Below are 27,146 nucleotides of genomic sequence, written 5' to 3'. Positions count from 1 at the left end.
TTTTTAAAATCAATATTATATAAGAGTAGGTGCTATATCCCTTACATTCTCGACAGCAGTGTGATCATTGTAGTCCTGATGGCCCGTCCAGTAACCGAAATGAGTTTCGAATCCTCTGAAGGTAGGCGTGTACTCTTTCTTCCAGGACCCTAAGTGCCACTTCCCGACGAGGTGTGTCCTGTAGCCGAGTTCTTTCAGGTATTGTGGAAGTAACTTCTCTTCCAAGGGTAGTCCTCTTGGTTCGGAACCATACAGGACTGAGTGCTGCATTCCTGAAACCATTTTAATGTATCGGTAAAAGTGATTTTTTTTTATAATACTAAAAGGTCTTGCTTGTTTATTAATGCCACTAACCTGTATGAATAGGATATTTGCCAGTCATCAGGGCACTTCTGGATGGGGTACAGATGGGGGTGACATAGTATTTGTTTAGTATGATCCCTGAATATGCTAGAGCATCTATATTTGGTGTTGGTATTTGACTAGATCCATGGAATCCAACGTCGTTCCAGCCCTGTAGGAAAGGCACCATTAGTAACTTTAATTTATTCATAAATTATTGATTTTTTTTAAATACAAGAGAAATAATTGGTTGAATCCTCTGTAGAATGTTATATAGTTTAAGCAAAAAATGGTCTTTAATTGCAGTTCTTGTCTGGAAGACAGTGCTGTTACTTACTGAACAGTAAATAAAAATCAAAAAAACAGATAAATATTGGTTGTCAACAACAGGCTATGGGAAAAACAAAACATTTATTTAGACTCAAAAAGTAAACTAAATGCCATTGCCAACAACCTGAAAAGCTGCATAAATGGCACTAATTAATATTAGTTTTCCATAATGGCATTAAACTGCGGTTTAGGTTGTTGGCTATGGAATTCATCTTTCTTTTTGGGTCTGAAACAACAATTTCTTATTTTTTATTGCTTAAACTGTTATTGATGTTTATTATTCAAATATATTTTCACTTTATTTTTGGTTTCTGAAACAATATGTAGTTAATCAACTGTGACAATTAGAGACAGGATTTTCATACAGTAAAAAACCAAAAACTGTAAGAGCGATTATGAAACAACCAAGTTCTTAATTGTATTGATTTATTATATTAATTGTAAGGAAGTACTGCTACTAGACCAACACTTGTGCAAGGAGGTGATTTAGGCAGAATCATGCTCGGCAGGCGAATTTTTCTCTAAATAAGGGTATACCCACTTTATGAGGCTTGCTGGCCCAGTGAGGGCTCCCGAGCCCACAGGGTTGATGGTTACAGTAACAAAATAAATAAGTTTCTGTCAGCCGGATTCGAAGCCAGATTCGAAGCCGGATTCGTACTACTCCTAGGAGTTAGTAGCACAATGATTTAGTAGCACTGAGCAATGCCGCTCCTAAATCTATATTGAGCAGAAATATTCATCACTTGTCTTTACTTGGTTTTTTAAGATGAATTTTTATCTATTCCAAACAATGATTTTGATAAGGAAAAAATAATAAAATGAAATCAAAATAGATAGATATTGGTATTTGTTTATGGAAAATGTGGTTCAATCATATAATTGTATGCTATTACAATTTAAATTATTTAATTTAGACTAAAACGAGCAAAATATTAAATTTACAAAAATTTAGTCCAAATGCGCAATTTTGCACAACTTTAAATTTCATTAATATTATTTCATAAATTGTGAATCGGATAGATAGTATTTTAAAACATGTTACACTACAGAATAAAATAAGCAATGACATGGAAATCCAGTTTCTACTTATGATTCTTTAGTATACCTGCTACGGAGGTACATTATTTTATTAACTGACTAAATTAATGAAATTAGTCTTTCAAAATTTCTAATGAATTAAAATGTACAAATACTTGATTAAAATAATATGTAATATATATTTTGAATGATTCCATGAAACTATGAAACTGGATTTCTTATAAAGGGGTATTTTTTTTTTTTCACAACATGAACTCAAAACATAACCTCGATTAGGTGGGTATCAAGTCGTGATAACATTATGAACAAGAGGTTTGGGGATAATTGGCCCATATTTGGAAGGTCATTGTCTGCCAAAGAGTTTGGAGTTCCCAGGCTTCTTCGTAGGATTTTCCTAGATATAATAATAGTAATAATAATATTTTTAATTAATTCTGGGACTGATCCCTTTAGAATAATATTACAGGTGTCAGAATAAAGCTTTAGAGCATTAGAGTAACATATAAAATTTAAAAAAATGAAATTATAGACCATCATAAATATGATTATAATTATGAATTTGATAAGATACAAAATAAAAAGTAATAATTAACAGAATATATAAAATAAAAATAGAACAAATAAAATAAAACTATATGTCATTATAATATGAAGTCATAAAGTCACTAACAAATAAAAATTTAAAAACTTTAAAAAATGAAAAAGAATCAAATACAAGTAAACTAAAAATGATAAACAATAGGTATAATTACTGTTAGTATACATATTTACAAGTTTAAACAAAAATCAGAACTATTAAATACAGAAGATAAATAAACCAACATAAAAGGTAATGAAAAATAAAATAAATTTAATAAATATATTAAATGAGATAAATTATAATACGAATAGCTTTATATACCATAATGAATATTAAGAAAATTCCAATAATATTTATGTTAAATATTATTTCTCTCTCCATTTATTTACATCTTATTTGAAGCTTTTAATTGTTATTCTTCTGGAGTTGGAAGGACAGAAGGTGATTGAAAATACTGGATTTGAAGATTGGAAGGATAGTAGAACAACGAATGAAGGAGGTTATAGAGTCCCATAGAGAAGAGGAACGGATGAGGAAAGATCAACCAAAGGCAGCCGTTCGGTGAGCAGCTACAAGTCTGAAGGCCGTGAGCGGGTCTTGTGGGAATGCACTGAGGATTTAATATGAAGGATATCAGAGATATACAATGGACGAATAACTTGATAGAGGAAGGATGCATGCAAATATTTACAACGGAAGGAAGAGTAAAGCCACTTCAACTCTTCATAAAATCGGGTAACACGTTATACGTTATCTGGGAGGGAGGGGGGGTGTTATACGTTGGATTTTATTGTATTGTTTTTTTCTCCTCAATATGTTCTATTTCTACTCTAAATCATAACCCAGAAATGTAACTTAAAAGTAGAAATGTCACTTTTAATGTCAATAGGACTAGAATTGGGTAAGATGAGCATTTTATCTGATCAGAAATAGAGATTCCTAGAGGCTACAGCACTACTGAGTAAATCATTTCTAATCATTGGGTTTTCCGAAAATGTATTGAAATTAAAGATTATTTGTTTCCAAAAATAGTTCCTAAAATATGTACTAAACATTCGTTGAGGTAGATAGAATAAGGTGATGAGTAAGAATCACTGAAATAAGTTCACCTAAATACAAGTTTTGACTAGATAGCGAATAGTGAAATTTCTTAATACAAACAAAAAAAGTGTGCCAAATATATGAGTCTTATACACATAGATATAGTCAGTATATCTTTCTCACTTCTTTCTATGAGACGGACGGTCGTTCAAACATAAAATGTTGTTGAAGAATTAAACATTATTTTTATGATTAGAATTCCTTTCGAAGTTTGGCTAAGTTCAAAACTAGGGAACAAAAGATGTTATAGTAGGAAAATCCTATCTCTAATTACAATCATGGTCCTATTCCTCCAAGTTGATGTTCCACCAAAAAAAAAAAATAGATAATATTTAATATGCTATTGACAGTTTCATAGACTTATTAATTAATTTTGTATTTATTGTGAACTTTTTTATTTATTTATTTTCTATTTGATTCCTAAGTAATTCATTTAAAAAACAATTGAAAATTTCTTTATGGGCCACAAGTAAAGTGATTATTTAGAAAAACTTAAATACTAAATCAACTGTTGTTTAGTATTTCAGTATTTTTAATATATTATATTATTTATAATATTATATTTATACAGCATTATAAAATAATAATTTTACTAACGGTTGTTTAGTATAGCAGTATTTTTCTAAATGTTTCATTTCACTTTTGGCTCATCAAAAAAGTTGTTTTGTATTTTTTTTCTATTTATATTTTATTAATTACAAAATATGATATTTATCTGTAAATCTGAGACAGTTTTTTTTTTTTTTTTAATTTCCTATGTATCTGAATTTGATGCGGGAAATGCTATTTTATTTGTTATTTTTCAATTTCGAAACTGCTTAGCTTGCGCCTTCTATCCAAAAACTTAAAAAAAATAGATTTTATAAAACTATTATCTTTCCACTACGATACGTGGCCTCATACACTAAGGGATGAAAAGCGCTTTAAGGTTTTCGAAAATAAAGTATTACGTAAAATATTCGGACCGAAAAAGGACGAATTAACGTGAGAATGTAGAAGACTACACTACATTGAATTAAGGGAAGTACATAATTCAAGATATAGCACTGCGGCATGTAAGGTTGTAGGGCTTTGTAACGAGCGGATCCCTAAAATGTTAATAAGAACTGAACTGAGGGGTAGGCCGAAACGTAGCTGGGAAGATTACGTTAAAACTTATTTAGTAGAATTGGGTTTGGAGGGGTATCACTGACAAGATGATGAAGAGGGCGATTGGTGGTATCATCATCGAACCTTGGGGTTCGTTAGACCTTCATTATTATTATATTATTATGTATCTGGATTTATAAATTAAAAAATATTTATAGATTGTATTTTTGGCTGGTTATGTATTAAATAGTATAGCATTATTATTTTTGTATAGGAGGGTGAATTTGTTGATCGGGTGAATTGAAAAATTGTGAAAGGGTGAAATTGGAGGAGCAGAAATGATAAAGAAAAATAGGAATGAATGAAACATTTGTATTTGTTGTATAGACCGAAATGGATTGTAAAAGGAAACTGTAGGGGGAAAAAATTGTTTATTATATCTTATTATTGTATCTCTTTTTTTTTCTGATTATACCATGTATGTGTAATTTATATATGTCCGATTACGGATTGATAAGTATGCTGTGTGAGATAGCAACCTAATGTATTTAGGCAGCATAGATAAATAAAGTATTTCTCTCTCTGAAACTTACACCAAGTAGTTTTTTCTTGCTTTTTTAGATAGTTATATTTATTATATTTTTCTTTTTGAAAACTCTTTTTTTCTTTAATTATTTCTTATTTGAATTTCGTTTTTATACTGCTTATAAGGCAAATCCCCTCTGTAGTTCTCTAGGCTATAACTTAAGGTAAATAAATTATAATAACTAACCAAATCGTCGGCGACAATGAAGACGATGTGCGGCTTGTCCTTTTGGCCGAGGGCATGGCTGACGACTTGGCAGAGCAGGAACAGGCAGAGAAGTGCCATCACTTAGCACTCGTCTCTTAGTTGTGAACGATCATCCTTCTTCTATTGTCTTCCTGGAAGCAACAATAGGTACTAAAATATTACATCAGCAGGAAGATGACACAAGTGAAGAGTTACACACGGCATATGTACAGTGTAACCAATGCATTTGAAGTAAGAAAAGGAATGGATGAAGCATACAACTATTATTTGTTTATTTCTTTAGTTTTCAACGATATTAAATTATAAAAAATATATATTGTTCGTGTGCTTCGGCTTCAGCTTTGCTATTAAATAAATTATCTATTCACATTTATCGATTGCTACATCGATAGTCATTGGCAGTGCCAAGGACGGTGGGTAAACCCGGACTTTCCTTTTAAACTGTGATTAAATAAGAATAGCCCCCACCCCCCTTCAGCCGAATTCAGTGTTATATTCATAATGCAATATGAATTTGAAGTTCAACAAAATAATAAAACTTCTTTTCCAAATTTTTTTTTTAAACAGTGAAGAAGAAATTGTAATTTTTTTTCTAAACAACAAACTTCCTGATTGTTAGTTTAAGAAAAACAAATACCATGGCCCATAGTACAAAGCGATTTCACTTTTGAATAAATAGTTGTTTCCAAAAATATTTCCGCCAAACTAAGTTTTGTAATTTATTTTTTAAAACATAACAAAAATTTTCACCCATTATTTTTATGATCTGAGTTTCATATATTAGATTTCGTTAATTTTTTTTCCTCCACCATTCGTGGCACTGAATTAACAAATGAAAATTACTAAAAAAAAAATACACGTGATACCGTTTTTCAATTTCAGGCGCTTTTTAAATATTGCTCGATTAAACTATCTTAAAGTCTCCTCTTCCCGTTTTAAGCTAATATTTCAAAAGTGTAATAGGACCATCACTCCCCGGGGGTCTTAGCGAGGCGGGTCATGAGATTGTGACATGTTATACATCGACCAACCTACTCGCTATAATTATTTGTTTTAAAAATCAGAAAACTAAGGCTAACATGGAGGGTGGGAGTGGCGGTATCCATGCCGTTTTTCAATTTCTGCCTGTAAATAATATTTGAATTAACTTTGAACAAAATCGAACAGGCTTTAAACAAACAGAATTTTTATGATAAAGAGTCATTATAATAACCACTACCTCGATCCTAAATCAAAATTTTTTTCCAAATTTCTAGAAAATCGAACAACCAATATGGTTGTAATCGCGTGACAGACGGACAGGTCAAATGCAATTCTTCGTTTTTCCTGACCTAAAAAAACATTTGTGTCAAATTTGAAGAAAATATTGCAACCCTGACTTACTACATTTTGGTTAGTACTTTTGGTAACCACGTTTTTTTTGGGTATCACTTCCTTACAAATCAGGAACCGGTTTAACTACGGACTCCCAAAAAATTAGTATATTTATATACAAAGAAAATTGTCTAACTTTTAAAAGGGCTTATGTCCACCAACTATGTATATCACTTTGTATAAACAATCAACAGGTGGCGTAAGTGGAAAATTTTGAATCCTCCAATTTAACTATTAATTTTTTTTTAAATTGTTGGGATACAATAGCGCATGAATATAGGATAATATCCCGAAACGTTGTGCAAGCAAATAATATAGGGTAGTTTATATTATAATTGAATGTTTTCTTCACCTCAACAATTTAAAAGGTAATATAATCAACTTCCACAAAATAAAATCGAGAATTAAATAAATTACTCAAATTATCCGTTTCATTTGTAAATATCCTAAGAAATTATAAATTCTTAAAACACAGTATGTAATTATAAAAACTTCTGCTAGCCAAAATCATAATAATGGTATCACAACATGAAAAACAGTGAGTAAGAGCATTCTGCATTAAATCAACAGAATTTTCTTTTAAGTATCTCTTCTTCCTGTGTTTCTTAATACAGTTCACAGCTATGAGACTGTGTTTGTATGTTCTGGAGTAAACCTATAAATCTTGATAAAGTATAAACATTTCTATGCATTGTCTAAGTTAAGTCACAAAATCTTAATTTTAAATTTACACCTCACGTTCAACAATTTAAAATATTGTGCAGGCTATTCTACCCAAATCATTAATTAATAATTGTCTATTATATTTTCAAACTTTTAATTACAAATTAACTTAACACTATTATAATGTTACTTATTTCTCTCTTATAATGTTAATTTAATCTGTAATTAAAAGTTTTAAAATTTAATCCAAAAGTGACAAAATAGGGTGATTTTACTGAAATTAATGATCTACGGAGTATAGCCTGCAAAAAGTTTTTAAATTGTTGGATGAGTTGTAAATTTATATTTACGATTTTCCTTTAGGCTTGCCAGATTGGCTGAACCGTTGGACATTTAAAGAAATAATAAAGAGTGAGACTTAACTTGGATAAATATTATTTTATTTAAACAATAAAACCAAGCTCAAAAAAGTGAAGTGATTACATATATTTCTATGCATATTCAAAAGCGGTTTAATAATTCGCTTTTTTTATCATCTGATCGATTTAATAATAATTATATGAATATTTTAAGTTTATAAAAGATATTTTTAAACAGAACTCCATGAAAACATGTTAAATATTCATCTTTTATTTGAAGGACGTCTGCACAGTCTAAGCATTACATGGTCCTCCGATAAAAAAGAAACTTGAAGACGCTAACTACCACATTACATAACACATGAGAACGCGGGTTCAAGAACGATTGTTTAGAGCTGACTTAGGAAAACTTATTCTGCTTTAAAGTTTATATTCTTATAAAAATAAAAAGTTATTTGCCTCGTAATTGGAGCACAATAATCCAGAGCATGTTTTTAAAAGGGACATTAATACATAAACTAGTAACTAAAAGTTAGTACTATTTGGAACATATATATTATAATATTTATTTCGATATATAATTTAATAGCGAGCTCAGAGAAAAATAGAACCATGTGTTATCTAATGCATTAAATCATTTTATTCCTTTGTTCAGTTTAATGAAGAATGGAAAAGCTATTAGTACAAGAGCCGGGAAGACAAAAAGGCAGTTATCTCACCCCAATTTTTGATTACTTTAATGAAAACTAGGTGTAATTACTAGTCAAAATTGATGAGTCTGCCAAGTATAGGTAGGGGAATACAAAAATGGCGGCTGTTTCAAAACCTTAAAAAAACATTAATTTTTCATTCGGAGCTCTATATCTTAAAAACTACCAACAACACTAGAACATCTAAAAGAACATTATTTAAAGAAGAGTAAATTTTCTGAAATATTAGCCCTAAAAGAGCTATTTACGTCCAATAGTTCTCGAGATATAGCTTTTTAAAAAGCAAAATTTCTTAAAATTCTACTGAAAGATTAGTAGTTAGTTAAGAACTATGTGACGTACAGATGTATATTAGCACACAAATTAAAGCTAGTTTAATGGACTATAAAGAAGTTTATGACCTTTACCTTCGTAGGAACAGTAGTTTTCATGATATTTGCTAAAATAAATTGATTTATAGTTGTTCGGACAATAAGTTTGATTTATGAAAAACATTGTTTCAGAAACCATTAAACGTACAGATGACTGTAAGAACTCAAATTAGAGCTAGTTAAATTTACTATAAAATAGTTAATAATGTTTATTTTTGTAGGAGTAGCAGTTTTTATGATATTTGACAAAATAAACTCACAAAATGTTAATTTCTAGTTCGTATAAAATGTTGGATTTTTAAAAAAAATATATCTCTACATCCATAAGACGCACATATGTCTGCCAACAATCAAAATAAAGGATACTTAACTTACTATAAAGTAGTTTATGACACTTATCTTCGTAGGGGTAGTAGTTTTTATGATATTCACATATGAATATAAATTTGGTAAATGAAAATTTGTTGGAACAACTATAAATCAATATACTTTAGCGAATTCCATGTAAACTATTACTCCTACGAAGATAAACATCATAAACTACTTTATAGCTCTTTAAACTAGCTTTAATTTGAGTGCTAATAGACATCTGTACGTCAAATGACTTTTGAGATATAAATTTTTCAAAATAAATTCACTAATTACTGATCTTTCAGTACGTCCCAAACAACATTTTTGTGAAATGTTGCTTTTTAAAAAGCTAAATCTCGAAAATTATTTAACGTAAATAATTCTATTAGGGCTCATATGTTAGAAAATTTACTCTTCTTTAAATAACGTTCTCTTAGGTTTTCTTGTGTTGTTCCTACTTTTTAAGATATAGAGCTCCGAATGAAAAATTAGTTTTATTATCGCTTTAAAACAGCCACCAATTTTTATTCCCGCTACCTATACTAACAGGGAGACTCATCAATTTTGACTAGTAAGTACACACAGTTTTAATTAAAGTAATAAAAAATTGGGGTGAAATAACTGCCTTTTTTCTCCTCTTGGGCTCTAGTACTATATGTTTAGCATCTCTTCGGGTGAATAGTGGCTCAAACATTCGCTCATGAATAAAATATAAGATATTTACTTTCATTCGTATTCGAGTATCATTTCGGTTAGAATACAAAAAAAAAATAATGAAGGATGCTGCTTACCCTAACAACTTAATATCGCATAAACCATTTACTATCTTATTAGTAAATTATTAAATGAAGAAATTTTTTTCTTATTTTAGGGTATAATTGATCTTAAAACCTGGCCTAAAGAAAATTTCAAACAAAGATGTCGAAAATAAATCAACACAGGTTTGTCAGTATGCACCATGACTATCATAAACGCGGTATTTTCCTCCATGAAAATGTATATTCATAATCCTTAGATTTAATCCTGCCTGTAATCATTCCCTATTTATTTAATTAATTATCTTTTATATTTGACTTAATAAATTCAAATTTCAATTTCGTTGTGTAGCTTTGTTGTCAGTGACCTCTTATTCCTAACACAATTATAACTCACCTTAACCTATAACGCTACTGGTGGGTTTATCAGATTCAGATAAAATTATTTGTCTACTTTTTATGTGAAACATACGTTTAATATAACGCATATATACGTTTAATAAAACGTAAGACAAAGCAACATTGCTATGTTGCAATGAGAGAGACCGGTTTGATAAAATATAATAAATTAATTAATTTTTTTTTTTTTAATTGAACTTTTTATTTGTTGATATATACTACAATCTGCCATACCGTTGTGGGCAATAGGTAATAGTGATGAATGATCATAAAATAAATGAAAAAAAAAAAGAAAAAAAGTACATAAAATCTCTCTTAAAATATATACAAATAGAAGGATAAATAAAATGAACATAATCAAACTATTTCCATGAAATAATAAATGAATAAAATAAAATAATGATAAAAATAAAAGAATCTCCGGTTACTTTTACACTCTTATATATAATATTTAAATTATTTAATTTATCTATTTTTAGACAGAAATTTCTTTTCTTTCAATTCCAAGGTGTTCCAATGCCAATTGTTTTTAGAATTAGAAAAAAAAAAAATTTCATGTCACTATAATATGAAAAAAAAACACACACAAACTTCCAACGTTTGTAAAAAATTTCTTTTACAAATATCCAATGTTCATTTTTATTGATCCGTGTTCTAGTTCTATACGACTTTTTATCAGCCAGTAAGATATATTTTAAAATAAATCTTATCTTATTCGTTTAAATGATTAGCCAGAAAATTTTACTAAAAATTTCTTTCGGATGTTCCCAAGATGTCCCAAGACGGAAGATCCCATTCACCTCGAGCTGAAAATTATTGTTGTACTATTTCAGTAGTTTGTGTTCCCTCTCTCCTTATACTTTTTAAAAGAGGCCAAAGTGTCTCTTTGTTATCATATTACACTGATCGTAGTCCCCAATATATCTTAAATACCCTAAGGAGACGGTAGCGATCGATGGGTTCAAAATGTCCTTCGGATTAATTTCACATTAATGTTTTGGGATGTAGATAATACAAATTTAAATTTTGAAATAAATGAATTTAATTTCAAATTCGAGTTTTTGGTAGAAATACAAGTTTTGAGCTCCTCTGAGCCCAACCTCAGATTGAAATTAACCTCCATCTCCAGGAGTCGATTATGCAGTAAGTGGGCGAGAAGGCCAGTTGCGGCTCATGAAACTTAAGGCCCCGAGTTTTTGTAAATCTTGACTTAAACATTTTGAAAATTACATAAAAACACCTCTATAAAATAATCAAACAAATCGAAAAAAAAATTGTTAAATTCACTGCCTTTAAGGAGTTGAAACATTTTTTGGGATTCGTCCCCAATATTATAACCACTTATAATCACCACTTCCTCTATTTTGTTTATAAATGTAAGAAATAATTTTATTTTTTCTTTCTAGAATTGATATTTTAATGGAAATTCATAATTTCTCTCACTACATCCAAAAATTAAAAATATCTTAAAGTTTAATTGAATTAAATTTTAATGCGACTTGGACGATATCAAAACTTTTTTCCTGTTATTCACAGATCGGGGTCGAATGGTTATTTTCATCCGAAAAAAAAAAGGCCAATTTTCAACTACAACCAATAAATAATGCATGATCATAACAGAGTGGATGTATAAAATACCAGTGATAAATATTTTAGAAATATATATGCATCTAATTGAAATATTACTAAATAAGTTAATAATGAGCTGTCAGATTGAAAACACCTAAAGGCAAAAAAAAAAGAAAATTAAAAACACATCTATGTTTTTATTTATCGAAAATATCTTAATTAAATAAACAGGATTTTCACTACACACAAATTTCACGACATTGATTTTTTTTCCTTCGTACCTTGTCCTACTGCAGACCACGGTTTCGAAGAAAATGATTCCAGAGGAATTTACAAGAAACAGCAAGAGACAGAAAGATAGTGATAATATCCCATTTTATTTTTGTTTTGTTTCTTTGGACGTAAATGTCTTTAAAACATGTAAATTAAGTAAATAGTCTCTTCTTAAAAAATAAAATAACAATAATAAAATAAATTATAAAATACCGATTACTGCACTTCCACTCCTTTAGGCAGGTACGGATCGACTGAGAGCTTAGTTAAGATAATAAAGAATATACTCATAATAAACTGAAAATATTATCAACCTATTTTTTTCTTGTTCCCTTTCATAAACATGAAATTTCTAAATATGGTCCTTGAAAGCGGACATTCTAAGCACAACTATCGCTTTAGACCAGTATATTACTTTTTTTAACCTCATTTTAGTATTAGGTTATTTTTTAGTATTAGGTTATTTTTGTCCATTACGGATCGGTTTTCCCTCTTATTGTTATTGTAGTTGTTTTAAAAATAATTGCAAATACATTTGGCTACAATCAGTAATTACGATCACCTTTGCCCCACTAGCAATTGTGATTTCTGACCATTATTACAATTACAGTGATTCATAAGCTAGTTGAAATTACGAATCAAAATTGTAATTTCATTTTTGGCGTTCCAAATTGCAGTAATTGGAAAGCAATTGTATTGTAATTGCAATACCTTTCCCAACACTGTTTTATTGTAGGGTTTTCATTAATATTTGATTCATTTTAAATTATTGTTTAATTACCGGAGCCCGGAATTTTATTTACTAAAAATCTACATAATAAGCAATACAAATATTAAAATATGCAGTAAAAAACATTAAAAAGGCCAATTATTGAAACAGACACTTATTGCATGGACATCCTCAACTTCTCACGATTGTCTCAATCAAGCCTATAATGGTTGATGTAGTGATCACAAAAAAAAAAACACCCTTATTATTTAATTTAATTTATATTTATTTAATATTTTTCGACGATGTAGGCTATGAATACATTACAAAAACCATTATAATACATTTCAGATTCCCTGTGGAGAGTGAATGATACTAGATTTATAATTAAATGGATTTAGGAATTATGACCTCTGTCTAAATCTAAAACCCCAAGACTAAAAATAAATTGCAATGTTATTGATATAGAAAAGGTCAAAGATAAATGTTTATAACTCTTGAGATCTGCTCTTAATGAGCCTGTCATTCAAATCAGTTCAAAAAGCTATAATCCTAAGATAAAGATGGTTTATGTGACGTTAAAATAAATGATGTATTGAAAAGTAATTAACTACGTGGTTTCGATGATAGTCAGAAAGGAGGTTCAGTAAAAATATTTGGAGAAATTCCAAAAAATTTTTTATTAATATATTTTTGTTTAGTGCTAAATAGTAATTTTAACTTTAACTTTAACAACATCAATTTTTTTCCAGAAATATAAACTATACTAAAAAAAATTAAACTTTTTTCGCTTTTTATCTCCTAGCATTTTATATTTGAATAAAATCACCTAAAAATGAAACAAAAGGAAATACATTAAAATTGTCTACTGTATGATTATTTCATTCTGGACAAGGTATCTGGGTTTAGGAGTTTCGAGTGAAAAAGAAGAAAACTTTTGGACATATAATATAATAGATATAAAATATACAAGAGATATAAAATATAATTCTGTTTTTTAGAGTACTGTTTACGACAAATTTCAACTTTGTGAACTCTTATATTTCTGGATAGCTGAGATGTCTGTTCCATGAAAGAGGACATGGATCCTATAAAGGTATAGCAGACCACGACGACGTTCTGATTTTATATGCTATGAAAGTGTACAGAGAATCAAAAGGAAAAGGGAGCAGATTCAGTTCCTCGGCGGGATAGAAGAAGGTCTCGGGAGTAGTAATAAAATGAAACGAAGATAAATATGAAGAATTAATTTGGTGGGACAATACCCTAGGAGATTTCATTTCTTAATTTTCGGAAACAAACATCGTCATTTTTATATAAAAATTGCACATCTAACAATTTTCAGAAGAGTATATTTTCTACTTTACCTTGGTTTGGAAAAAACGTTTTTTGCAATAAAAAAACTAAAAGTTCGAGAATCTGGAGCATTGACGATTGTGTTTCATATAATAAAACTAAATTATTATTAATGAATATTCCTGTAAAAAAAACCCAATAAAAATATTAGGAAATACTGAATTTCTTGAATTCGCCATTTTTATATAAAACCAGAAATATGCTGTTGAAGTTATTTAAAAATAAATTCTTTAGCCTAGTGACACTTGCTAAACAAAATGGTTTAAATTACAAAGAAAATGTTAGTGATGAGTTATGAAGTCTTCATATTCATAAGTGATAGCTTAGGCACTATAAGATGAAATTAAAATTCTCATCATTGAGAATATTTTGAATGTTCTTGAGTCAATTTCATCATAAACTATAATTAGAATTACTGGACAATTCTTCAAAAAACGTTTTTATGAATTTCCATTCCCAGTTACCAACAGTTAAGGTTCAGTAGCTTCTTGCAACGTAGGAAATCTTACTTCATCTCGAAGCCATTCTGCTACGCGTTTATTTATTTTGTTATTGTTATCTATTACAGTTTTAGCCTAGAAGTTAATTATATATTTTATTAACTCGATACATATTTTTTTTGTTAATTTTTTTTTCTTTCTTTCATTCTTCAATTACATAATTATTATTATTTCTTTAATATACTATTTTGTTAGCTAAATTATTTTATTGATTAAATTTTTTCAATATAACATTGTGAATCGTTAGGGGAGTCTTTTGCTTGAGACTAAACCTTGCATTATCAATTAAGAGAGAGAGAGAGAGAGAAATTCTTTCTTGACAGTAAGCAATATTGTCCAAATACAGTTGGTTGTTATAACTTACTGCATACTGATCTATTTTAAAAGATAATACAAAAAAATATCATAAATAAAATACCATACATTGGGACAATGTTTACAACACTTTTTTTTTTAACAACAAAATTACTTTAAATTTATATTTATAATTACTCTTTTTGATTTCTGGTTATTTCATATTCCTCTTTTCTGTCACTAATTGTTATAATGACCATGCAAGCTCGATCTGATAGGAAAGAAAGATATATATTAAAAAAATAAACATTATTTTTTAGGAAAATGATCCCCTCCGAAGAAGGACTGACAAAAACTCCTGAGGGTGTCCAACCTTTAACTTGGACCCTGAAAACATCATCTGTGTGATTCATTTTAAGGTCAAGGTAGGAAATTTTATTGCACCCAGTTCCACTGCTTTCTAATTAATAATAAAACTTGTATTTCAAGTTTAGCCGCAGGCAGTGCCCCGAAGGATCCGTGTCACACATACCTCCTCGATGCGTTTGATCCTAAGAGCTCAGGAAGATGAATAAAACAAATATTTATATAGAATAATATGTATATATAGTTGACCGTAAAAATTGATATATAGGAAGATGGTCAGGGTTGCGGTCAAAGGAGAAAGAAAAATAGTTTAATATTTTAGAATAGTGAAACTGTTCACCCGTTTGCTTTGAACAACCCTGATGAAGCCCTACAAAGTGGGGCGAAACGTCGGAAAATATAATAGTTGTAAACTATTTTTGTTTCTCCTTTGACCGCAACCCTGACCATCTTCCTATATATAAATATTTATATAATATTATATAAAATAAGATAGCATTTATTTTCTTACTATACAAGTTTAACCACAGTTAACATAATTTAGTATGCATAACTCCATTCACTCTAACATATGTCATGTACCTACCCTTCCCTTGTTTAAACACCTTCTAATTAACTACCTTTTACTTCACCAATGTAGTATAAGTACACCAAGGTGTACGCTGCTGTACAGTTAAGTTCCAACTACCTTATTATTTTGTTGTTTATGTATTTAGTCAGTTTTTTAATTTTTTTATTTAAAATTATAATTTTAATAATTATACTATTTTATTGAGCCAACGTTTCGCCCCACGTTGCAGGGCTTCGTCAGGGCTGTTTTGATGGCAGTCAAAAATAAACTTTATTTTTGATTTTATTGATTACTGACTTTATTTTTGACTGCCGTCAAAACAACCCTGACGAAGCCCTGCAACGTGGAGCGAAACGTTGGCTCAATAAAATAGTATTATTATCTACTATTTGAGTTTTTTTTTTTACCGCACCCGGACCATATTCCATTCATCTATCCACACGGTCAATCAATAATCTTCCAGTAAAATTGTAATTGTTCTAAATAGACCTAGTCCTAGAATAATAAACTATTCCTCATTCCATAGGGAAGATACTTTCATGACATCTCTAATAATTATCAATTTAAAAAAAAAAATCAAAATGGTTTGGATATGTAGATTATGGTGAACTGATACATCGCTATCCCAGTTCAACAGTGTAAGATCTCGAAAAATTGTTATTTTGAGATACGCATGTAATCTTAGCAATGTGGATAAGATCTATACAGTAAAACACAGAATCATAGTAAAGCATATGTCATAAAATCTATGGAAAAAAAAAATATCTCAAGCTTTAACAATTTTGAACTGTATTGATCTTACCCCTATTGCTAAGATTACCGTATTGCTAAGATACGTATATTACCGCTAAGGTGTATACCTCAAAATAACAATTTTTTGAGATGTTACAATCTTTAATTAGGACAGCGATATGTTACTTGTGCTAAATAAGAAAAACAAAAATTAAAAATTAAAATTTTATATTCGTTGAAAAATGTTTTTCAATTTCATTTATTATCATATTTATATTTTATTTAATTTAGCGCCTTAAGGTTTTTAGAAAATTTCATTCCGTTTTTGTTATTGTTGTCCTCTTTTTCTTCATTCTCGTAAACCAATGAACCGGTTTGATGAAAGTCAAGGTGTACGCTGCTTGAAATTCAATTTTCTAATTCAGGACATTTTAGGCCAAATTATCTGGATAAAGGATATTATATTTTTTAAGAGGCATAGGCAATAACATCAGTTTAAATAGACATTTTTAAGCAAATTAATACGGGCGCTTTATCTGAATGTCCATGTAGGCCTCACTTCAAGGTGAAACCTTAGGTAACGGGCCAGGTCAATAAGCCATACACTAATGAAGTATAGGAGAAAACAGGATACGAGAGGTATTGACATATAGCCGAAGATGATATCGATAAATAAACAATCCTAAATTGAATTACCAGAATATTGTGATTGATAATGATCAAGATTTGGTTATATATAAATGATTAATTAATTTGTTTACCGTTTGTGAAATAGAAAAAGATGGTCCGGATAGATGATCAAGAAAAAAAAATTGTTTTATTTATTACCTAATGGTCTACGTTTTGACCCACACTGAAGGTTTTCATCAGGAATGTTGTGATAGGTAGAAGTGTACACTAATAAACAAAAAATTCAACCACCAATTCAATTTTTTTTTATTATTATTAATACATTCACCAATCACAACAGCCCTGATAAAGACCTGTTGAGTGGGTCGAAACGTTGGCCACTCATACAAGTATCATATTATAGTCGAATTTATTTTTTTAAACATCTTCTTGATATTTTTTGTTCAAGTATAATTATAATTTAAAGAATGTGACAACTATTGTAATTAATTAAAGAGTGAATGTAGCCAGGAGTTAACCCAGACGATTGGGCCATGGTGCTGATAACTAAAATCACGGGTTTGAAATCACTATTATTGCATTGATATGTATTTAGTAATGTTGTATTAACCATGAATTGTATAATGAATAGGTAATTTAATTAAATCGGTCATGAAGCAATAATTTCGAATTAATTATATGTTTGCTCAGATAAAATCCAAAAGTAAGCCTCATAGTCTGGGGATTTGGTACCTACTTCTTTTGAGTTCTTGTGCATACCATGCGTTTAGTGAACAGATTACTAAATAGAAGTCTAAAACTCTTTCTTGAAATTCATAATTTTATTTAGGCTAAAAATATAAGTGAATGGTATAAGCTATTATGACTTGAAGGATTTAAGAAGAAACCACTTATTAAAAAGGTCTCGAAGCCACTCTTCTTTTTGAGTTTGAATGGTTAGATAAATTATTATGGAAGGACTGATATCTTATTCGGGCTAGATCGGCAACATATAGAACATTAAGTTCTTTAAGGATGATTTTATTCCTAACAAAATAAGGAGCTATGAGAATTTACTGTAACTAAAGCAGGAATAGTCGGGTCTCCAGCAGGTTATCAACCTACTCCAGCCAGAGTGTAAAGGTCAAGACTTATTACACCACGATATAAAATATGGCCTCACAAGCCGGATTCGAATCTGCGTCACTATTTACTGGAGCGTGTCGAGGTTCTGACCGCCACACGCACAACCCACCACTGTCCAATGGCCTTAAGCTACTGTTAGATAAGAAAGAACCCCAATTTTGTCACTTAATCATGTGATTTTACAAACTAAAAAACAACTACTTTTTTTATTGCTTAGTAAATTTTACTGCCATAATCTTCGACAGTATAATATTAACATCCGATATGCAATTGATATTGCAAGAAGTAATTTCAATTACATTTGACTGTAGTTAATAATTGCGATTACTTTAGTTTAAATAGTAATTATAATTTCGGACCATCATTGCAATCACAGTGGTTCATCGAGAAGTTGAAATTACTGATCAAAAATGTGATTCCATTTCCGCAGTTAAAAACTGAAGTAATTCGTGAGTAATTGCAGTTTTAATTCCAATTAAGTTTGCTCCAGCACTGTTACACACCTAGCATACTTGAGGAAATATATTTTAGTAAAAAATGAAGCATTTAGCGGGCTTATTCTGAAAGGTGAAAAAAGGCAGTTATTACACCCCAGTTTTGATTAATTTAATAAAAACTATGTATATTACTAATTAAAATTGGTAAGCCTGCCAAGTATAGGTAGGTGGAATAAAAAATGGCGTCTGTTTCAAAACGTTAAAAAAAAATGATTTTTCATTCGGAGCTTAATATCAATAAAACAACAACATTAGAAAACCTAGGATATCATTTAAAGTAGAGTAAATTTCCTAAAACATGAGCCTTGATAGAGCTATTTACGTTCAATAGTTTACGAGGTATAGCTTTTTAAATTGCAACACTTCATAAAAATGAATTTATTTTGAGAAAACTATATCTCAAAAACCATTCATTTTACAGATGTCTTTTAGCACTCAAATTAAAGCTAGTTTAATGTACTATAACGTAGTTTATCTTCGTAGTAGTAGTGGTTTTCATGATATTTGACAAAATAAATGCACAAAATTATAGTTGTTCGGAATTTTTAGTTATTATAGTTATTCGGACAAAAATATAAAAATGTATATCTTAAGAACTATAAGATGTACAGATGTCTGCCAGCACTCAAATTAAAGTTAGTTTAATGTACTATAAAGTAGTTTATGTCGCTTATCTTCGTAGGAGTAGTAGTTTTTATATTTTCAAAAAGTGTATCCGAAAAACTAGAAAATAATATTTTGTGAATTTATTTTGGAAAATATCATAAAAACTACTACTTCTATGAAGATAAACATCATACACTACTTTTTAGTACATTAAACTGGCTTTAGTTTCAATGCTGGCAGACATCTGTATGCCTTATGGTTTCTGAGATATTTTTTTTTAATCACAATTTTTGTTCAAACTAGAAATCAACTGGAAGATCCCTGATTGACAGTGTCATAATTTTTATTATGATAATAATTTTTATCAATGTTTAATAATAAATGGAATATGGTCCGGGTGTGGTAAAATATTATTACTATTTGAGTTTTATTTGACCGCACCCGGACCATATTCCATTTAATAACTAGAAATCAACATTTTGAGAATTTATTTTGTCGAATATCATTAAAACTACAACTTCTACGACCATAAACATCATCAACCATTTTACAGAACATCAAACTAGTTTTAATTTGAGTGCTAATAGGCATCTGTAAGTCGAATAGTTTTTGAAATACAGATTTGTCAAAATAAATTCACTAACTACTGATTATTCAGTGCCTTTTTTTTTTTTTTTTTTTTTTGAAATGTTGGAATTCAAAAAGTTATATCTCGCGAACTATTGAACGTTAATATGTCTATTAGGGCTCATATTTTAGCAAATTTACTATAATTTAAATAGTGTTCTCTTAGGTTTTCTAGTGTTATTGATAATTTATAAGATATAAAGCTCCGAATAAAAAATTATTTCTTTTTAATTTTTTGAAACATCAACCAATTTTTATTCCTCCTACCTATACTAACAAGCAGACTCATCAATTTTGACTAGTAAGTACACACAGTTTTCATTAAAGTAATCAAAAATTGGAGTGAAATAACTGCCTTTTATCTTCTCTAGGGCTCTTGTAATATAACTACACACAGCATTGGCTAGTGAATTTTCAAAGAGATAATTTAGTCCTTAAAACTACCAGCTAATAAATGGATCAAAATTCAAAGTTTACTAAGAATTCTACTTTATATAAAAGATATAATTAGGAAGTTGTGGAACTGTGTCCCTAATGTGTTAGCTAAACTGTATATTGCATAATACATTTAGTAAATATGATCTTAGTTAAAATGGAGTGTTACAGGTGTGTAGAGCAACTACCCATTGGTAGTACCCCAATGGCATTTTACATTAGCTGGTCTCGTGGCCATCTTCTTTTCAGGCGCCTCGGAGGATTGTCAGGAATGGAAGAGGATGCAAGGTTAGAAACTAGTAAATTTGAGTGGTTAGGGAGTGTACTGCATATAGTTAAACTCAAAAAATCATGTAATATGAATAAATCTATCGGTTTGAAGATAGAAAATTTATCTTTCTTAGATATTTTTAATCATTGTGATAGTGTGGCATTGTGAGAGATGCATAAACATTAGGCATGCTCAGTAAATAAGGCAACCAAACTCAGAGGCAATTCATAGATATTCGTGAATAAGACAATTTTAAATATGTGTGTGACAAATATACGCTTAACTTTTACGAATATAACGTTTAAAAAACCCTTAAAAAAGTGTTGGGACAATACTCAATAATTTGAATTTTTTATTTTTATATTAGTAAATAGCAATTAATAAAATATCATCTGTATTCACTCACTAATTAATCAACCGCTTTGAGTTCAAAGTCCAATGAAAAGATTCCCTGTATCTTCAATAATATTGTTCCAATTAAGATCTGCGTTGGCAATATATTTATCTAGAACTTGGTTACTGTTCTGGAAGTTAGTGAACAGTTTAGAAGAAATAATTTTTAAAAACAGAGAAAAGTGAACTGATTATACGTGGGTTAAACCTGCCCAAATAACTTTAAATATATGATTATTCTTTTAAAAGTTTTATTTTCCATTGTCTCTTATCTTCTTTTGCATAATTAAATATTCCTGAAAAACTCATTTTACAGGAAAATGCATTATTGAATTTGAAGAAGACTTTTGTATTATCATTTCATTATTTTTATTAATTCTGGGATTTTAAAGCAATAACTAGGTGATGGAGCTTAACTTATTTTGGTATCTAACCAACACCAAAATACTATAATTTAATTATTTCTCGAAGTTTCCAACTATTGATGTACTCCTGAAAATGTAAGTTGACAAAAGTAAGTATTTTTGATATTCTTCACACACTCTAAAAATGTATCATATCTTGCAGAAACGAAATCCTTTATTTTCGCCGAGACGTCTTACCTCTTTTCTTTAATGAAGTTTTTACGATTTTTCGTAATATAATATTTCGAAAAGATTCTAAATTATTCCTAGTAGATTTCGCAATATGGGTAACGGTGGTGCGCCATGTGATTAGGTTGGAGGTAAGACACATTTATAAATTTAAAACATAAACGCACTGCTTATTTGGAGGTTGATAGGAAAGGATTTGGTCCATATGCTTTCGGTCGCACTGATTTTATTTTATTTTTGAGGTGCGCCAAAATCTCAAATGTCAATTAAAACTAGGCGACATCCTTCGATAATTTACTTTTAAAGTTTAATGGGAGTCTATTCTTCCCTTTGTTTTATCTGCATTTGCCTTTTTAATACAATTTTTCAGTTCCTCTACTATTTTTTGGCAACGCTTTCGAGCATTTAAGCTATTGTTTTACTGCCTTACATTTATGCTATTACTTATGACGGCAATATCATTTGAGAATACTAATACTTGTAATTGGTAGGTGGCTCCAACAATTATATGAGTATAAATGGAAAATAATACTGGAGACAGGGCTGCACCTTGTGGAACGCCGAGATGACTGAAATCCAAAAGTTCTTAGGAAGCTTTGACTGACAAATATTGATGACTTAAAATTATTGCATATCCATGTTCAGGATACTCCAGGTCGGTTACTAATTGGCAAAAAAGTCGGTGTGTCGCGAAATAAAAGGCTGTGGAACACTGAATGGCTATCATATCAGTTAATTCGAACAAGGGCCGTCTGTAGCTCCGGGAGTTGAGGCGTAGGTCTTTGCGACCGGGGAACTGCAGTGGTGCCGGTTCGAATCCGGCCTGGTATGACTTTAATTTCACTGGCGGTCCTACGAAAAAGAAACCCCACTATGGTTAGATAACTTCCCCCCCTCCCCATATTTCAAAAATGACAAGTATAAATCGAACAATATTGAAAAAGTGGCTAAAATTGGAACACGGTTTTGTTTTAAAAAACTACCCCAGGTTTTAAAAAATAAAAGGTCGAAAATTAAAAAAAATAAAGCAACGAAATTGTTAATTTAAAAATTACGCTACGTTTCACGCAACTTCAATGACCACGGGTCATGAACTCAGAAGAACGCCTTAAATATCAAAGAGTATTTCTCAACGTTGGTATACACTTTTTCACCAACTTCCCTTCACTCACTTGTTTGTTTACTTGACAAGATTTCCAAAACTCGTTCACGGAAATCACTCTTAACGGAGGGACAAAAATACGCACAGTGCCGTGTTTTGAGATTTATTTTATCACAGTTTTATAATCAACAATTCTCATCCATATCATATATGTGTATTTGTAATTCATATAATTATATTTACTCCATACTTTTCATTATTATTTTTAGGATTATAGAGGTGCATGGATATGGGACAATTAATCCGAAACGTTGTACAACAATGAAGAAAAATATAAAATAGTTCATATACATCTTTGGAAGTTTTTTAACCTGAAAAATTTTATAGAAAATAACTTATCAAACTTCCTAAAAAGGAAACCCAGAATTTGTATTGACGTATTCCGTAGATTTATCGTGACTAGATTTAATTTATGAAAACCTTACAGCTTTAGGATATTGTGTAGAACGATCCCTTTATACGGTACTATATTTGGAATACGTCTAACGCAAAATAAAATCAAAACAATCTTATTTGTAACTATTATATATGTATGTAAGTAAATTTAAGGTCTATGTAAAGGCCGTAGGTAGCTCAGGGAGTTGAGGCGTGGGTCTTTGCAACCTAGGAACTGCAGCGGCACCGGTTTGAATCCTGCCTGGGGGGGTCCACTTTTATTTCTGTGGTAGTCCCACTAAATGAAAACTTGACCCCCCCATCGGGATGATAGAATGATTGGGTGGTATCCTCTAGATAGCTCCTCTTCCCTGTATGTCAGTATGACTAGGAAAGGGATCATAAAAAAAATTAAAAAAGTGCTCCCATCTCCGAGCAAAGTAGAGCGATATTTAGTTATGTTTAGTCTAAAAACCAACTAAACTCAAGCTATAATTCCGTAAATGGTTTATTTTATTTTTTATCAATTAACGACTAAGTTACTAATCAAAATGTTACAAAAAACTGTTATTTTTTTACACTATTTTTATCTAGACAGGACGAATTTACTTCCTCCAAAACGTATTTGGTTATAACAAAATTATAAAATCAAATTTGCATTAAAATGGGTTGAAAAATAATAAAGATTCATTTTGAACTAGAACTAAGTTCTAAGAATTAAGATTCACAACAATTTTCGTTGCTAGCATATTATATAGTATATATTATAACGGGTATATTATATCAGAAAAAAAAGCTTCTTAAACTTAAAAATCGTTTGGCTAAAGTTCGTAGCCTGAACCTTTTTAGCGTAATCCCTTCAATTATTTATTTAATCATGCTGATAACTAATCAGTAATACAGATTAAAGTATTATAAATTAATTACTCTTAATATATTAATTTTATTAACAACTTAAGTTTATTTAATAAAGTAAAAAGGTGCATAAATCTATGACATTTTTAGAATTTTAAATTTACACCGGGGTATTACGTTTTCTTCATTTTCAAGCTCATTTATTAAAAATAAAAGATCAATCCAATAATTGCGTCGGACATTTAGTATCCAGCAAAGACTAAGACTAAGAGCAAAGTCAGTAAAAGACTTTATTAAATGTTTAGTAGCTCAAGACGATTCATCAAGGCGCAATGCAACAATCCTGTCTAGACCGAACCAGATATGCATTTGTTAGATATCTACAGTCCAAAAAAAGTAAGCATTATGAATCGAGCAGATAATCTTACCCCGTTTTAAATTTATCAATTCTGGCAAAAACCATTATAAATAAATACTTTTCCACTTTTCGTTGTAAAATAATTTCAAAAAGAGCAACTCGGCTTCAATTTTTGATAACGTTTTAGGATACAATATTGATTCGAGTCAGAACTAAACGAAAAATAAAATCTGCAAAGAGGATGCGAAATCCAATTTTTATCTCAAAAATGGACGTACCTGTAAAATTATGACTGCATAAACGGTTCTGAGACACAGCCACTAAAGCAAGCTGAGAGCTACTGACCCTCTGGCAGTCACACAGCTTGGAGGGGATCATTGAGGCTCGGTGAAAGTGAGATCGCAGCAGTCAGCAGTTTGACACTTCTTATCTTAGTTGACCAACATGTCGAGAATTCTGACCTTCCTCATAGTTGCCATCCTGTTCATATTGAACCGACCAGATCTCTACTGAAGTAAAATCTATCATTTTTTCATAACATCATTTTCGTAAAACGCATCATGTGCGTTATTCTGGTACATTTTAGTGACATGTTTTCAAAAAACTTGGTCTAAAAATTTCAGTACGTTGCTTGATCGAAGATCAAGGACCATACATCATATTTTTGAGTTAATAATTCTTTTCTCAGTAGAAAATCAAATCTTCCAAATCAATGGATCTGTAGGAAATATGATGAGCCGAAACTTTTAAATATTCAACTAGTGATAAAAACTTTTTCATAGCTGAGATGGCAGCATCACTCCTGGTATATAGAAATACTAAAAATGATGCTATCACTCATATTTATTAAAAAATATTACTAGATAAATAACATTATTAAATACTACAACAATTATTTAGTAAATAATAGTAGATCATAATAATAGATAATTAATATATGTAGATGTTATGAATAGTGCGAAGAAATCTAACAGACCTTCTCTTTATAAAACCCACTCTGGTCTAGTAATTCCCTACCGTTTGATGCTCGTAGACAAATCCAAATACAACTGTAATCAGTGCTTATAATTACGTTGAGAGAGTTGTGTTCTATATTCATAATTGTGAATACAATATGACCAGCTCAATTGTAGTGTAGATGTTGATAATAATTATAATAAAGGCTTAGTGAACCCGATGGTTTGATGTCGATACCACCAATCGTTCTCTACATACATCCTTCCAGTGATGGCCCTCCAAACCCAAATCTACTAAATCAGTTTGAAAGCAATCCTCCCATCTACGTTTCGGTCTACCCCTCACTGGTATACTCGTCGTTTCATTGTTTATTAATATTTTAGGGATCCGTTCGTTACTATGCCCTACAACCTTACATGCCTATCTTGTACACTGCAATGGTATAACCTGAAATATATTTACCGAGTGTAGTTCCCTTAATTCAGCGTTGAGCAGCCTTATAGAGTTTCCCGTCAATTCATAAGTGTAGATGTTACTAGGGAAATGGGAAGCAGTTTCAGCCAACAAACACAATGCTACTATAAATAATTAAAGATGAAGAACAATCGACTTAGAAACATAAAAAAAAAGCCACGGAAAGTCCTCGTGATTCTGTTAAGTCACGAGTCACACATAAATTTCTATTCATTCTTACCTGTTTCAGTCTATGAATTATCATACACATTATATGTAAAACATTGATATGACTGCAAACATTTACTTAATATCTATTCAGTAATTATATAACCACCTATTGTTTTAGTATCTCTTTCCTATATGCACTTGCTCCATTGTTTATCCCTCTTTGTAACAGCAATCACATCTTGCACGCTTGTCAAAGAAAGAGGTAACAGAAATTTATTCCACCCTTCATTTGAAAAATAAATAGTGATGAGCTACAGTCTTATTCCCTCGAATTATACAAAGTATAATATTAATTGTAATTATATACCCCCCAATATAATTAAAGTATAAACCCCTCATTATAACAAATCGCCGCTGAAACTATAATAATTACAAACTATTGATTAAAAAAAAAATCAGAAATGCCTTTTTAATAATTAAAAAAAATTTCAATTCATTATTCTAGAAGAATCTTGTTCCAACCATCATTTTTTAGGATACTAACATACTTATTTCTGACTTTTGGAGGATTTTTTCGAGCTCCGGTAACATTATTATTGATTTATTTGATCAGGCGTCCTAGTAAAAATTACTTGAATTTCGTTATTTTGACATGAACATCGAATAAAGCTTCCCTTCCTACGATATTGAGAAAGTAAATATTTAAGTATCAAAATTTAAATAATATAAAATTATTAAGAGCTAGAAAAAAAAGTTCAAATTTATTGTCTAAAAAGGGAGTTAACCCATGAAAAATCAAATTTTTATATTTTATTTTTTCAAATTGAATTTTCTGTAGCATGACCCCAAAATAAAAATAGGTCGTTGATGAGATAACTGTTTGTATCTTTCTTGCAGGTTTAAGCGAATGATGTAATCCATTATGTATTCTCTTTTGGGTGACCTGAATCAATTCCTTGAAGATGAACCCTGATGGTAAATCAAACCGATTGATTATTTAATCAATGCCT

General features: G+C 30.1%; 1 protein-coding gene across 1 annotated transcript; it reads right to left on the bottom strand.

Annotated features, from left to right (window-relative positions):
- Window positions 1–24,943, bottom strand: LOC106680017 (arylsulfatase B). The gene is made up of 4 exons (XM_024361624.2): window positions 24,834–24,943; window positions 5,256–5,407; window positions 355–514; window positions 1–272 (listed from the first exon to the last, which is right to left on the bottom strand). Exons 2-4 carry the CDS (start codon window positions 5,352–5,354, stop codon window positions 16–18), a joined length of 516 nt encoding a protein of 171 aa, XP_024217392.2. The 5' UTR covers window positions 5,355–5,407; window positions 24,834–24,943; the 3' UTR covers window positions 1–15.
- Between the last annotated feature and the right edge of the window lie 2,203 nt (window positions 24,944–27,146).

This window comes from Halyomorpha halys, unplaced genomic scaffold, assembly GCF_000696795.3.
Source record: "Halyomorpha halys isolate HHAL.00 unplaced genomic scaffold, Hhal_1.1 Scaffold239.1, whole genome shotgun sequence".
NCBI classification, from domain to species: domain Eukaryota; kingdom Metazoa; phylum Arthropoda; class Insecta; order Hemiptera; family Pentatomidae; genus Halyomorpha; species Halyomorpha halys.
The sequence above is the reverse complement of the archived record's forward strand: the minus strand, read 5'-3'. Positions and strand labels throughout refer to the sequence as shown.

Bases quoted from the DNA above. Each gene is read 5' to 3' on its own strand.
- LOC106680017 (XM_024361624.2), bottom strand. From the start codon at position 5,354: ATGGCACTTCTCTGCCTGTTCCTGCTCTGCCAAGTCGTCAGCCATGCC. The intron at 515-5,255 runs GTTAGTTATTAT...CCTTTCCTACAG, and splicing joins TCATTGTCGCCGACGATTTG to GGCTGGAACGACGTTGGATT. The intron at 273-354 runs GTTAGTGGCATT...AAATGGTTTCAG, and splicing joins CAAATATCCTATTCATACAG to GAATGCAGCACTCAGTCCTG.